Source organism: Apiospora kogelbergensis, assembly GCF_038363985.1.
Source record: "Apiospora kogelbergensis strain CBS 113332 chromosome Unknown utg000002l_segment0_segment0, whole genome shotgun sequence".
In the NCBI taxonomy this organism is placed as follows: Eukaryota; Fungi; Ascomycota; class Sordariomycetes; order Amphisphaeriales; family Apiosporaceae; genus Apiospora; species Apiospora kogelbergensis.
This window is the reverse complement of record NW_027117419.1, coordinates 2,897,303-2,911,975: the sequence shown is the minus strand read 5'-3', so window position 1 is coordinate 2,911,975 and position 14,673 is coordinate 2,897,303. Positions and strand designations below refer to the sequence as shown.

Genomic DNA, 14,673 nt, shown 5'->3' with positions numbered 1-14,673 from the left:
ACTTGCTGCGCAGGCAGGAAGGGATACAATCTCGTGTTCACAAATCATGTCAGTCTCGTGTCATGTCGGCTTTTCCACGGAAGGAAACGGGATGGACAAGTGTTAGTGCCACGAATGAGGTTGCACGAGGGAAAGGGGGAGGAATGTTTGACGAAGGCATTGTCTGCGCCACAGTGTGCGTCGAGCTGTGCTTGTCCCGGCCGTCGGCTCACAGGATGCTGTAGGTTGGAGCGACCACGCTCCTGGCTCAAGAAAGGGGGAGATAATAAATATCTGAACCCTCGGGATGCTATAGCAGTGTATCCCCAGGGCCGAGCCGATACGAACCCATGGATACCGCCAGGCCTGTAGCTTAGCAGTGTCGCAGTATCGCAGACGTGCAATTTGACACCTTTCGAGCCATTCGCAATTAAGTCCCTCCATTTGCTGTCTTCGCGCGAGAACCGACTATGCCTTATCCTCCAGCGGAACTTCCACTGTTTAGGAATGCGAAATATTTGATCATGTTTGGTAATTTGTCTTCAATGTCGGTCGTCTAATTCCCATCCGGTGGATATATACAAGTATGACGCCTCGTCTCATTCCCTACACACAAAGCTCACGAATCGTTTTTGTTTTGCGACCCTGCCTTCTCGTGCTCGATAATCTGCTTGCTCCAACTGCGAATATTGGTTAGCACAGGCAATTTCCATCTACGAGCCGAAGTGGGTGGACTGGACAACATACTATCTGCTGGGGAAGAATCGGCCGGGCTCGGGCATCTTGTAACGGACTTCTCGCTCGGCGCTCAGGTTCCATGCCAGGGCTGTGATACCGACAATGACACCCATGAAGACGGCGGTGTTGGCGCGCCAGTTGGAGGGCTGAGCGTACCAGCCACCGCTAGGCGACCAAACGTGCTTGGGGTATCTGTGAGAGGAGCGTCGGGGGTTAGAAGAGGGATTGGTTTCGCTTTCGGCGCAGGCGTGCGAACGAGAAGAGGGAGCCGTTGCTTACTGAACTTTAGGACCGCCACCCTGGGGGTTGTTAGCTATTGATCAGACGCAGCAAGGGGGGCCGAGCTTACCATTTTGACTGGCTTGTGAGGAACGGAAAGTCTTGTTGAGATCAATTGACCGTTCAGTCGTTCGTTCGCTCGTTGTTTCGCGATTCCTCAGAGCTCCGAATTGACGTTGTAACCGGGACTCTGGCTCTGGAGCTTGAGAGTGGATTATTGTTTTTCCCTCGATTGACTGCGGCGGGCACAGGCGCCAGAAGGTGGTGGGTGGTGCAGTGCGCCTACAGGCGGGTTCACCCACTGTAACCTACCCCCCTCCCCCCTAGCCCCCCAAAAACCGCCTATGCCCACCTACATATACACTGCGTACACACTGGCACACCCAATAATGATCCAATTGGAGCTAACCCGATATCGTGCACGGATCATCCAATCAACGGATCCCTGAAGCTTCTCACACGACGCCAGCATCCAGAAACTTTTTCCTAGCCAGACACGAGACTCCAAAAAAAGTATCGACTACCAGCTGCAACGTTCGGTTGCCTCACACAACCCGACCGGCAACAACTTCCGCAGGTGGGAGAGCGACGAGGAGAGGCTTCCCTCATGTCCAATTATACAATGAAGAGACTGCGGTTAGATCGCCTAGCGAGCCAATTGCTTGCAGCTCAGACCAGCCCGGCAGCCAGACTCTTGCGACCCTCGACGATATCAAGATCCATACCCCAGACATGCCGCCACTCGTCTCTTGACTACAACTCACAACCATGTCAGAGGAGGCACCAGTCGACAGCCGCGTCTCCGGCGCCGGTGGAGGAGGAGGACCATGTTGCTGAAGTCGAAGATGGGGAGCCCACACCAGAAGACCTGCGAAACGGACCCCTCCCCTCGCCACATCCATCCCGGGCAGCGTCTTCTGCCAAACTAGCCGCTTTACACGCCCGACTCTCCCTTTCCTCCAAGATCCCCCTCGAGACATTGGCCCGGGCTCTGGTCGACCCCTCGGCCGATGCCCACCCGAAATACAACAATGCGAACCTCGCCTACGTTGGTTCGACGGTTATCCACTATCATACTTCGGAGACGTTAATCACGAGGTACCCTCGTCTGCCCATGACCATTCTCTTTGCCGCCATGAAGGGATACGCGGCAAACGCTGCTCTGCACCAAGTAGCCCGCGCATGGGGTGTCGAGTCAGCCGCCGCCCCCGGTGAGGAGGTCGACCCCGGTCTGCTGCAATATGATCCATTGAAGCCCACCGTCGTCATGAACAAGTGGGGATATGTGCGCGCCAATACTTTCGAGTCGGCCAAGTACCAGTCGGGTAAAGGCCTCAGCGGCCGTGTCGTGTACGGCAGCAACCCATTTGGCGAGTCCGGGCCCGCCAAGTCCCTCCCCGACTTTGAAGTGGAGAACGATCGGAATACCAAGGCATTGTACTTGCAGGATGCGGCCCCGAACGCCTACGCCAACTTTGTGCGGGCGGTAGTCGGTGCCGTCTACATGCACTGTGGCCGCGACGCCGCCAAGAACTTTGTCAGGTCCCATTTCTTGACGCGGACGCTCGATCTGTCCAAGTTGTTTGAGTTCAAGCTGCCTACGCGGGAGCTGGCAAGACTTTGCGCGCGCGAGGACTTCGAAGCGCCCGTGGCCCGACTGGAGAGCGAGACGGGTCGAGCGAGCAGGACACCGGTCTTCGTGGTGGGCATTTACAGTGGAAATGACAAGCTGGGTGAGGCGCCCGGGCCGGATCTGGACTCAGCTCTCGTAGCAGCTTCTATCAATGCCCTGAAGTCGTGGTATCTGTACAGCCCCGGCCAAGTTGGCGTGCCCAGCGATACGTTCACTGAGGATGCCGCAGCCTGGAAGCCCGCTTATGTTGATATTGGCGAGATCATCTCGTAAACATAGTTTTGGACAACACGCCTCTCTGCTCGTCATGCTTGGGGAGCGAAAAACCGTTGTAAGGACACATCCGGACAAGGGGGGCGGGCAGCTTTGGCAGCGAGGTTGGCGCAAAACGGGCCGACCGTGTATGAAATAGAAATTCAACTGTACATTGTACAATTTTTTAAAACGAAGCTACGAAAGGGTCCCAAAGTTATACTATGGCGAGGAGAGAGCTACATGATCTACCGAACTCGATAGACGTCTGGCGCAGGAAAACCTGTATAGCAAAAAAAAGATAATGTACCATATCATATCGCACAGGAAAGCATATAGAAACGTTTACAGCTCACTCGTTACTGCAGTGTGAATACACACCCACCAATTCGCGATTGAGTCTGCGTTTCCTACTTGGCTGTATACATACTTGTGGCCCTCCTAAATCTTTCTCACGACGCCACGAGAGAATGACATCACTCCAAGAAAGGGGGCGAAAGAGTCTTGCCATCCATTCACCTCAGCACATGCATATATCCCTAGATCTCGCGAGACAACTCCCCCAAGCTTGTCAAATATATTTACTATCATGTATTGCATTTGTTTGTATTTTGTTATTTAATTATACTTGGTCGGCTCTTCTTGTGTGATCTCTTTATTGTTGTCATTAAGCATACATACTCTCGCTCACTCCCTCTCTCACAGGGTATCTACCTTTCTAGCACCTTGCTCTGGTCCCCTTTTTTGGAGCAAATTACAATTACCCCGTCCTCGGAACAAGAGGGGAAAAAAGAGAGAAAAGCATAAACATTTCGCTCATCACGATGTACTCCTTGTACCGAACACCATGTGCAAGTAATGAAGCCCATTGCATGCCTGCCCCTGCTAATGCACATGCGCAACGGGTGAGAAGCTTCAGCTGAAATGATCTCCCTCGCCAGGTAGGCCCCCGTGTTTCCCCATGCGCATGAGCCGCCTCTGGCGCCGCTCCCGCGCCGCGGCCTCGCGAGCCTCACGGGCGTGGCGCTTGCGCTCATAGATGGCGCGGATGCAACCGCGGATCTGCTCCTTGCCCTCGTCGTAGTTGGCGCGGGCGAGTGCGACAACGCGGTCGATCTGCTCGGGCGTGTACACGAAGTTCCAGGTCGACATGTAGTCCGACTTGGCTGGATCGACGTCGGCGACCTTGGGGTTCGCCATGAAGGGCAGGTAGACGACGGCGATGCCCGCGCCGGGGTCGCGCAGCTGCTCCCAGGCTTTATTGTGGTCCGGGTGCAGCTTCGAGGGCGGCGGCGGCTCCGAGGACTGCTCTTGCGTCGTGCCCACCCAGATGGTGCAGTAGCCGAGCTCCGAGTCCTCCGGGTGGCTCTGGTCGTGCTGTGCCTTGGCCTTTTGCTCCGCGGGGTCTTGGTCGCGGGTTTCGGCTTCCTTCTGTTGTGCCTCGAGCAGCTTGGAGTCGGCCTCGGCGTTAGAGTGGGCCTCGGCTTTGTTGAGCTCGGCTTCGGCCTCCTCGGGAGATTCGTCCCCCTGAGGCCAGCCGGTTCCAACAGGCCATCCCTTGATACCGCGCTGCCGGGCGTAACCATCGGTGACCGAAAGCCAATTATCCGTCTTAATGTCGGCCGAGGCATCAAACGCTATGATGACGTCGACATCACGACCAGGGCGAAGCAGCGGGTATATCGGTAGGTTGTTGGACATGCCAGCGTCCATGAGTTGTATATATTCCTGGCTATGAACATTGGTGGGTGTCGTAAATCGCAGTTTATCTTCGCTCATGCCATACACAAAGTTAGGTATCTGGGCTGGATCGATGGGATGAACCTTCTCTAGGTCTTCGTTGCGGCCATTCACAACGTCGTCGATGGCACCAAATCCCATCAGGCTCCTCACGAGCGGTCTCACTTCGCGATAATAGTGGCTAAGGGTTGCGCAGAATGCTGAACCGTATATACCCATGAGAATCGGCATTCGCATTTCAGGTAGGTGGAAGCCGCTCTCGGGAGGGACATCCTTGCCTTCGTTGAATCTGCGTCCTATAGCCCAGGTTGGAATACCAGCACTGAATTCTTCGCAGAAGAACTCGTATGGTGTCATTTCGAACCACTGAAACCAGGCCTCTTGTTTGGCGAGTTCTTTTGCATCTTGCGACGGGGAACCGGGTGCTGAGTCTGCTAGATCAGGGATCTCGTGGCGGACAGCAGTGTAAATTGGCAAGGGGTTCTGTCCGTATTTGACGTAATTCCGCTGGTTTGACATCTTGAAATCGCGGTCATCGACCCCGAGTTCGCCCTTGGGTACTAACAACCTGGCCCCCAGCAATATTCCGTAGACATCCACAAGTCCAAAAACAGCGTTGGGGTCCCCTCTCAGCTTCTCCACCAAGCTGCTGAGCAATAGCTTGTTCGTCGGCGCTGATAGGATGGAGGAGAATGCGGTTGGAGGGTAAGCTATGTGGACGCCAAGACGGTTCTTGAGGTGGTCGATGACGTCGTGAAAGTTTCTTCCCGTGATAGAGGAATGGTACAAGGCTTGCAGCCAACATGAGCCACTAACACCGGATGTGTAGGTCACACAGTCAAATAAGCCATCGTCTTGAGTGGCAAGGAGCGACCCGGCTCCGGCGACCATAGCTCGCAAGCCGCCTCCAGAGCCACAGACTGCAATGGTAGGCACATCGTCAGGGTGGACATCTCTCTCATCGATGGCTAGATACTGGGCGAGAGCTGCAGTCGCGACTTTCTTTCGACGCGACAAGAACTCTTTCTCTTCATCGCATAGCTGATCCGATACTCGAACCTCGGCCGAGTAGCGGATCTCCGGGTTGATATAGGCATCGTGAGCATCGCGCCATATATCGTCAGACAGTGATCCAGGTGCCATGGACAGCTCGCGCTGGAGCTTGCGGAAGTTGGCCGGGATATCCTTGGACCATTCCGGTAGGATGTAGTTCACCAGACGGTCGGAGAGGCTGGACCATTCTATGTCGGTGACGTTGGAGATGCTATTGACTCCGTGGACGAATCTGGACCAGGCGGTCTTGTCGCCGGGCTCATCGTCCTGGGGTTTGGGTTCCGTGCGGTCTCTTTTGGGCTGGTGAACGAGCCTGGTGTGCCGCAAGTGGCCGCCTGGGTAGAAGGAATAGACAAGTAAGCCACCGATGATGAAGACAGCGGGCACGATAGCGAGGGGGCCATTACCACCGCTGGTCCCGTCTGGCCGGCGGCCCGGGGATGTGAAGAGGGCCCGTGTGAAAGTTGACGACCGGAGCGGGCATTGAGGGGGTTCTTGGCGGCCACGTTGTTGGCTTTGCTGCGAAGCGAGAGCAGCGGACCGCAAGGGGTTTTGGAGCCTGGATGCCCAGGACGAGGTGGGTGCGGACTGGAGATTCCGGCTACGCGGCGATGGCCATCTGACAAGCTGCGGTCGCCTCATTCGCCCCAACAGTAGCGCTCCGTGGGGTAGGCGCACCATTGCTGATGCTGCAGACCTCAGTTATTGAGGATCTCTGCGACGGATTGGTGTCATTTGCTGGAGGGGTTTTCCGACGTCTTTGCAAAGCGATGCATGAGGTTGCTCAGTGTATGACCCGGGCTTTCTCGCGCGCAGAGTTTCGAGGCAGCTCAGCCCACAGTCCGGGAATCGTGACATCATTTTCGCGAGAGGGCTTGGCAGATTGTAAATCTATGCGCCGTATGCAACTAACGAGCTGTATGCTCTTAATGGGTTCTTGATCTTGAATTGTTGGATTGGAGGCCATTTTGATGTTGGGACCCACCAAAGCTTGTTTGTGTCCCGAGTGACATCTGGAAGCCTCCATGTTGGCTGTACGTCTTTCGAGAAACCAACAGCTAATGCCTCTCTGTCAGGGAAGACACATCTTGCGAATCCAGTATCTATCCTGCGCTTGGGGTGGCGTTCCTATCGGCCAAACGGTCCGAGGAAGCAGCCACGGCGCTTTTCGTGGCTTGCACTGGGATAAGTAGCATGGTCTGATTCAGCACCATCCTGGAGCAACTCAACAGTTTCTGAGAATCACACGATGGCTTTCCAGTCAGCTTATGCGAGCATCTGCTGCTCATCAAGAACGCCATTTTCCCTTGGCATCACTTCAGTTACAAGTGACGAAGAAGCTAGCTTGCAATAGTTCTCGGGGACGCCCGGGGGTCGACGGCTTCGGCAGGCGGCAGCCTCGCTTGTCCCCATCCTACTCCTTCGCGTGGGGGGCTTACACCATGCAGAAGACACGGCGTAAGTGTCCGCTGCGTCGGATCACGCTAAGCCTTACAATACTCACGACCAGTAGGCTTCTCCGCGGGGAGGGGCCACGGTCACATTGCCTGGTAGTGTCGAATATTGCAGCCGTTTCAAAGCCATGCCCTCAAGATGGTCTACATCTACGTCTTTGGGGTCAAACTGCTTAGGGGCGCGCGGCAACCACTGAAGCCCTGTGAATGTCTAAGGCTTCGCTTGGCTATGTTGTCTTCCACGTACCAATTCCTCGTTTTTCTTTGTGGTCACGTAGAATGGGGCTGTAAGTGTGCGTGCGCTGAAGCAGACGTCGAATTGGCGGGCATGTGGCTCAGTGACCGATCTTCACCGTAATTTTGTTTGTATCGTAAGAAAGAAGCCCTCTTGGGGGTAATCACTTCCAAGCTCCTTCCTTCGACTCCCTGTCAAGTTTGCAGCCTTCTCTACGGTGTGTGACCCCTGAACGGCCAACGTTCTTGAATAGGTTACGGTCTTTCAAGGAGTTCGGCACGATATTACCGCAAACCCTGAACGTCCTGAGGAGATCGTGAGGCCAGCTTACTTGGTGTAGACATCCGTTCGGTCTACTTCGGCGAACGTGACATGCCTCATAATAGTAGGTAATGGTTGCTATAAATGCTCTGGGGGTTATTCTGGGCCCTATATAAACCACGATCAGAACCTATCCTCCTCTGTTTTAGCCATCGCAACATCCTCATAAACAATCACAACACTCTTCTCCCAAACACCTGTCCCCAGTATACCATATCCCAACACTCCTCTCCAAAATGGTCAAATTCGCTACTCTCACATTGGCCCTTGCCGTGGCTATTACCGGCACCTCTGCCAAATGCACCAAGGCCTGCGTACCCGGCCAGGTTTACTGCGGTTGGGCTCTGATTCGAGACTATGGTAAGCAGCATCGCACCCCGAAATGCACTCGCTTGGTGAGGAGCCACAACCGCTGATAACTATTGCCTCTCCTTTCCTACAGGCTGCTCTGAGCAGGATCTCCGCAACACCAAGGGCGGCCAGTACTCGGACTCCACCTACACTTGCGCCGCCGACGCTCACAGCGGCGACGAGATCGAGTGGTGTGTTGGTGGCGCTGGACACTGCCAGCCCCCTGACAATGACCACTGCGATGGCATCAACTACTGCTGCTTCTAGAATGGGGGAGCGGGGAAGGAGCATTGTCCACTTCGCCAGGTGAAATCGCGTAGACAGATCCGGAGAGCAATCTCGTCTAATACGTAAAGATTAAGGGGTCCGGGGAATTATTGGGTATTTTCATATCAAGTCTATAGCTGGCCGGCTACACATTCATTTGCAATTATAACAAAATGGCCCCCTGCCTCAAACCTTTCCAAACACAGTATTCACTCCATCACTCGTTTGCAGAACTTTCCAAGAAACGCCAGCTAGTAGTAGCTCGTCCATATGCCTGTCCTTTTCTTACACGACACCGTGAAAACTTCTCGCTCCAGCGAAACTTGTTGGTGCCTACCTCATTGTAACCATGCGGTGAGCCCAGCCTGCAAATCGTACTGCCGGCGCATCGACAAAGCGCCACCCCAGATCCGCCGCCCAGACAACAAGAGCCCAGACCACTACGACAGCCGCAGCGACCCCCGCGACATAGCCCGAATCGGTCTCCGGCCCCATGAGACCCACGAAGAACTGGCCGGCCCACAAGCCCAAGCCTTGCAAAATCGGGATGTGGACCAGGTAGAGGCTGTACGAAATGCGCCCGAGGTAGCGCGCAAAGGGCGTCATGAAAAGCCGCTGCAGCAACGGCGATCGGTCCAGGACGAATACAAGCGCTACGGCGGCGATCGAGGGCCAGAAATAGTCCGCCAGTTTAGCGTCTATGTACCGGCTCGGAACGTGTTGGGCCAGCCAGATATAGCCTGGCGTCTTGTCGCCGCCTAGATGCCATGGGGGTGTGCCGAGCACATAGAGTATGAAAAGGTACGACATGACTTGAATTGTAGCCTGGAGAAATCGGTTGGACCATTTGCAGGTTACTGTAGACTTCCAGCCGTTCGTGTGTTTGGAGACGGCGGCGGATTTCCACTCGCCGTCCAGTGTGCTACTACTGCCAGGGTCTTCTTCTCCCTGAGTATGATGTGAGGAGTGAAGACGCGAGTCTGCGAGCAACATACCACTCAAGAAGAGAAATTGGGGCCAATGCACATGGTAAAGAGCCCAAACCGCCATGCTGGCGGTCAACAAGAGTCGCACAATACTGTTGCACCGAGACAGTGCGAGCAGAGCCCCATAGACGAGTAACGAGCCCCTGAACTCGTGCGGCAACGTCCACAGGGACGTGTTGTAGACCCACGTCCACCCGTCCCGGTGCGCCAGCGGATCGGCCAGCTCCAGCGCGGCGCGTGCATAGTCTACGAACTGCTCCGACAAGGACGCGAGGGGCGTGGGGTCGATGGCCTTGGCGGCCGCACCCGGCATCTGGCCCCCGAGCCAGCCGGCGTACGCGAGCAGCGGGACCGGCAGACACAGCACGACGGGCGGGACGAACAGGCGCGGGTGTCTGCGGAACGCCGACGAGGCCAGCGCCGCATAGGCCTCCTCCCCTTTGTCGGCGCCGCCCTCCTGCAGCAGCCGGAGCGTCTTGTGGCTCAGCGCGTAGCCCGAGATGACGAAGAAGACGAAGACATGCGGCGCACCTGAGATGGCGAGTCGGACGATGGGCAGCTGGAGAAGGCGGTCTGTTTCGCGGCCCTCGTAGCCGCCGTGCAGACTCCAGGGGAAGTAGAGGAGCGAGATGTGGTGCCAGACCACGAAGAAGGCGGCGTAGCCACGGAGACCATCTATAGCGAGAATGCAGCCTGTTAGGAACCACTATTCACTGGGATAAGTGCGAACTAATATAGCATTGGTGAACTGACCTAGCCATGCTGTTGATGAGAGGGGATTCGGCTTAGGGTTGGGATGGAGCTCCCAGCCGCCATGTTGCTTTCTTCTTATCCAAGGATGGAGGAAACTGGGTGACAGCTTCCTCAGGGCCCGGCGAAGCCAGGACCTCCATGGCCATTGCCTGGGATTCTTGGAACTACCAGCACCGCAACCACGAAGTCCGACCTCCAAGAGAGCCGAGTCAGCTTCTTTAGAGTAATCATCATCCGAGCTGCTGCTGTTGGTAGTCCGTAGATGGTACCCGTCCGACTGATGGGAAGCAACATCAGAGTATGCCATTATTGCTTCAACTTTCCCCACGATGATAGGCTTGCAACAACCTCGGTCATCAAGCGGCCAAGACGGGGAGAAAGGAACACCCCGACTTCTTTAACGACGAGATTTCTTTACCAATTATGTCCCACCACACTGAGTAAAGCACCGCGGGATTCATCTTTGCACATTCGCTTGTCAACTCGCACTATGTTTAATTGCCTCGTGGTTTCGTGGACCCTGGTGATGTGCCACACAAAGCAGAATTGGAGGAACCCCCTACTCTTCTTGGGGTAGCGAATGGTTGCAAGACCGCTACATCGCACATGTCTTGGTCGGTGACAGACCAGATGATAATAGGGGTTGCGATTCGGCCAGACTTGGTAGGGTGCATGGAAATTCAGGCCCTAGCAGGTTACCTGAATTCGTTTAGTCTTGTTTGATTGGGGGAAACAGTCTGGGAATTTCCCCATTTCATTGTGCGAAACCGAGTACACAACCGATCACTCAGCCACGCCGTCTCGAAAGCAGATCGCCTCTTTCGGGTTGGTCTCATATGCATATTCCATCATGTCGCTTGAGTCCAAAGTGGTCGGCCCTACCGGTCCCCACACCCACACCGTCATCTTCCTGCACGGGCGTGACAGCGGCTGCGCCGAGTTCGCCGACGAGTTCTTCGAGAGCGAGACATCGCCAGGCGAAGGGCCGGACCAGACGCCAGACACGCTGTCGGAGCTCTTCCCCACGGTCAAATGGGTCTTTCCCAGTGCCCCCGTGCTGCGCTCGGCACGTTTTGACGGCGCTGAGATGTCGCAATGGTTCGACATGTGGTCCGTCGAGGACCCGGAGGAGCGGCCTGAGACCCAGCGCGACGGCTTGCAACGGAGTGTCGGTCAGATCCTCTCGCTCATCCGACAGGAGGGGGATGACGGACAATTCGCCGCGGGGGTACCGCGGAGCCGCATCTTCCTATGCGGGATCAGTCAGGGCTTTGCGACGGCCGTGGCAGCGCTGTTGGCCGAGGGCCAGGGCGGGTTTGCCGGCATGATTGGGCTGTGTAGCTGGATGCCATCTGCCACACGGGCAGAAGTGTCTTTCGGGGAGGATGACAACAATACGACACCGTCTCTGAGTCAACTACGAACAGTATTCACAATGACACCATCTTCAAACACAGCCAACGAGCAGATGGGAGGAGCAGTAAAAGTGGATTCATTGAGACAGATCCCGATACTGATCACTCACTCGTTGGACGACAACGTCGTGCCCGTCGGGAACGGGAGACGGCTCAGGGACATCCTTAGACTCCATGGTTTCACGGTGGAATGGAAGGAGTATCCAGACGGAGGTCATTGGATCAACGAGCCCCAGGGCGTAGACGACATGGTACATTTTCTACGCAAATATATGGATCTGTGCTAAATATTTACTCATACGTACCGGTAAACACACTACGACAATGTATGCCGTATGCAGAGCCTGAATGCTGTGTGGCCCACGTCTACATATCTTTCATCCCATGTGCAAATACATCAAGAAACGTGAAGCCATGTGCATCTACATAATATTTTCGGTGGGTAGGAAATAAGCAACGAGAAATCCCAGTTTCTCGGACGCAGTTCTCCCTGCTTCATGCAGAGCCCCCTTTTGACAGGCGGGAGACCCGTACTACACCATCAAAGGAGTGCAGATCCCCCGCAAGGCCCTCTGTATGTCTTGACAGCATGATGTCTGCTCGACAATTCTGGTCCCTGAAAGGCTGTGTTGTGGGGGCCTTGGGCGACTTCAGGATGCTGTCCAGGGGCTGCTGTGTTTGAGGTGGCTGGGACAGAATCCACCTCTCACTTGTCAAGTCCGCGCCGCCTTCCCCAGTATCCGCACGCAGCATTGCTGGATCGTGACTTTTTCTACATACGTCGTTCCGGAGAAGAACCACTTGTGCAGCTAGCTCCCGACTGCTTATATGAAAAAAGCCATTGATTGTTTTCGAGCATTCGTATTGGGCAAATGGAGCTTTGAGCCAATATTCCGGGTTACACGTTCCCAAGCTATTTCTGACACAGGAGAGCATGGCAGTGTTCGATCACACATATGTATTAGGCGATCATAATTGCGAAGGACAATTAATTCCAGAAGCCAATCGCAATAGGCAATCCAAAGCTGGGACGTGGTGTTGAAACAGCAAAGCAAGCTGGGGCACAGCCTCGCAGTTGGCCGATTCGTCAGGGGGATTTGATAGAAATCCCCGAGCCAGTGAATTGACACGCCTTTCCCAGTGCATAAAGCTTGTGATTTTACAGATCCTTCGCGCTGTCATAGGCTGTCAGTCATACAATGTAAATGTAGGCCATGCATGCATATGCAGAGACTTTTACAAGACAAGACAATGGCTACAACCTCGACGTGTCTTCCTGGCCTTTGAGTGTTATCAACGAACGGCACGATTGAATATGTATGCTGTTGCTCCGTGAGTAATTGACGATCGGAAAACCCACAACCCGGTAGACCGGCAAGAAAAAGTACCGTTGATATGCTGGTGCCGAGATAGCCTCGAACCAGGTGCCAGGCTCGAGAGCGGAGGAACCGGGTGATGGTGTGCATGCCGCATAACACCAAAAACCCCATTGCCACGGGGATCCAGTGGTGTTCGCGACCAAGCAGATCATCATCATCGCCCGTCCACTCAGAAGAGGGAAAGCTATTGGCCTTTCTCAACCGTGACTCTATTGATTTGATAGCAGCAATGCATAAGTTCATCCCCAAGCCAATTAATCATTCTGGTAGGAAACAAATACAGCAGGCGCGCGCAATGACCCTTCGCCTTGTTTCATATCCTCTTTAGGGCCAACTCCCTGTCCAGGGTCTTTTGAGAGACAGCGCAAGGGACGTGCCACTATTGGATACTATTTTCTTCGCTCGGTACGGAATACTCTTGAGAGGCCATCGTCATTTCGGGTGGCCGAGTATGTACATAGTCGCGCATTTCTTTTCTTTTCTTCCATTGCCGACAAGGGTGTGGATACTGAGGTAAGTGAATGAATGGGTGCGTGGATCGAGAATAGGGAATTTATCAGCCAATGAGAACAGGAGCGCATAATGCGAGAACAATTTCAGTCTCCCGTTAAATCCCCAACAACGGTAGCGATCCCTAGATTACTGCCTATATTTCCGCATGTGTTCTGGAATAACATGGTTTCAAACCTTTTTCATGGTTTCATGCTCTGCGAAACTTTACAAACACCTATCAGCCCATCGTCATCAAGTCTTCTGATCGATCACAGCTGGAGAGAAATTGGAGGCGGGCGCAATATTTTCGTGACGAAATCATGGCGCCGAAGCGACACAACTCGCAAGGCGCCACCACCGTATTTAGTGGATGGGACTGGACCTCAGGTGGTAGGTGGTTTGTCGGGTCTGTTGACGATAACAGATCCAGATTCCGATACATATCCATATCCAGATACACAGTACATCTTCTAGAATGCGATGTCGCGTGCAAGAAAGAGCGGTGCTTTGCTCAAAGCTTTAGCCTCTGTGTCGTTCTGGAGAGTTTTCTGTCATCTCATCCTGGAGGAGGATCGTGTGTCTCTCTCGCTCCCGTTCCGATTCCGGGAGCAAGCGAGTCAAGTCTGTCCACAACTGCCACCAGTGTCTTGGATTGCGCTGTACCGTCTGTTTGTTTTTTGTTCTAGATTGACCAAGACACTGTGTGCTCGGCCTCGACCGTCTACCACCACCTTCACAGACGGAAGCGCATGCGCAACGACGAGAATCTCACAGAACTGCCAGAGCGTTCTTCCCTTGTACTGGACAACGTCCATCACTCTTTTGTCTTTTGGTGTTTCCCGGAACTTGCAGTAGCGCGCAAGCCTCGAGCCTGTAGCCAATTGGGGGGGCATGAGCATCCATGGTCAACCTAATTTTAAAATGCATGACGCTTTGCCCGGTTCAGCCTAAGCCGACTCGAGATGCGCATCCCTGCCCGCCTACCGCGCCGTCCCTTACCTCGAAATGGGCAGTTCGACCTGAACTAGGGCCGTTTGCCGCTCTGTGTACCTGCGTTTTTGAGTGAGACGGTATGTACCTTATCGAAGGGGGGACAGGTGAGCGGGCGAGACATGAATCGTTGTCAGGTCTAGTCTCGTTGCCGCCGGTTCCTGCAGAAAAAGAAAACGCCAGCAAGCCGTCCGTACGTATATGGTGCTTATCGACTACATTCGGGCGTCCCTAAGCTGGAGCTATCCATAGTATTAGTAAAAGGCCCAGTACTCAAGCTATCGAAGCTATCATTTTGTATTAGTAGGGAGTCTAGCTTAAGAAGTAGCTGTTGGCCGCGTGTGAACCAAGATCCC

General features: G+C 54.4%; 6 protein-coding genes across 6 annotated transcripts; 3 read left to right on the top strand and 3 right to left on the bottom strand.

Moving 5' to 3' along the window:
* Positions 1-598: 598 nt before the first annotated feature.
* On the bottom strand, positions 599-1,069 carry PG998_003823 (uncharacterized protein; the record flags this gene model as incomplete). Its single annotated transcript, XM_066870641.1, has 4 exons — positions 599-659; positions 727-909; positions 997-1,016; positions 1,067-1,069. The coding sequence occupies 4 exons, from the start codon at positions 1,067-1,069 to the stop codon at positions 599-601; spliced, it is 267 nt and encodes an 88-aa protein (XP_066734391.1).
* Positions 1,070-1,618: 549 nt separating this feature from the next.
* On the top strand, positions 1,619-2,902 carry PG998_003822 (mitochondrial 54S ribosomal protein mL44; the record flags this gene model as incomplete). The annotated part of the gene is made up of 1 exon (XM_066870640.1): positions 1,619-2,902. The coding sequence occupies one exon, from the start codon at positions 1,619-1,621 to the stop codon at positions 2,900-2,902; it is 1,284 nt and encodes a 427-aa protein (XP_066734390.1).
* Positions 2,903-3,796: 894 nt separating this feature from the next.
* On the bottom strand, positions 3,797-6,355 carry PG998_003821 (cytosolic phospholipase A2 zeta; the record flags this gene model as incomplete). The annotated part of the gene is made up of 1 exon (XM_066870639.1): positions 3,797-6,355. One exon carries the CDS (start codon positions 6,353-6,355, stop codon positions 3,797-3,799), a length of 2,559 nt encoding a protein of 852 aa, XP_066734389.1.
* Positions 6,356-7,920: 1,565 nt separating this feature from the next.
* PG998_003820 (uncharacterized protein) lies at positions 7,921-8,302 on the top strand (the record flags this gene model as incomplete). The annotated part of the gene is made up of 2 exons (XM_066870638.1): positions 7,921-8,044; positions 8,127-8,302. The coding sequence occupies 2 exons, from the start codon at positions 7,921-7,923 to the stop codon at positions 8,300-8,302; spliced, it is 300 nt and encodes a 99-aa protein (XP_066734388.1).
* Positions 8,303-8,635: 333 nt separating this feature from the next.
* Positions 8,636-10,348, bottom strand: PG998_003819 (uncharacterized protein; the record flags this gene model as incomplete). Its single annotated transcript, XM_066870637.1, has 2 exons — positions 8,636-9,963; positions 10,042-10,348. The coding sequence occupies 2 exons, from the start codon at positions 10,346-10,348 to the stop codon at positions 8,636-8,638; spliced, it is 1,635 nt and encodes a 544-aa protein (XP_066734387.1).
* A 543-nt stretch (positions 10,349-10,891) lies between these two features.
* On the top strand, positions 10,892-11,743 carry PG998_003818 (phospholipase/Carboxylesterase; the record flags this gene model as incomplete). The annotated part of the gene is made up of 1 exon (XM_066870636.1): positions 10,892-11,743. One exon carries the CDS (start codon positions 10,892-10,894, stop codon positions 11,741-11,743), a length of 852 nt encoding a protein of 283 aa, XP_066734386.1.
* Positions 11,744-14,673: the final 2,930 nt, after the last annotated feature.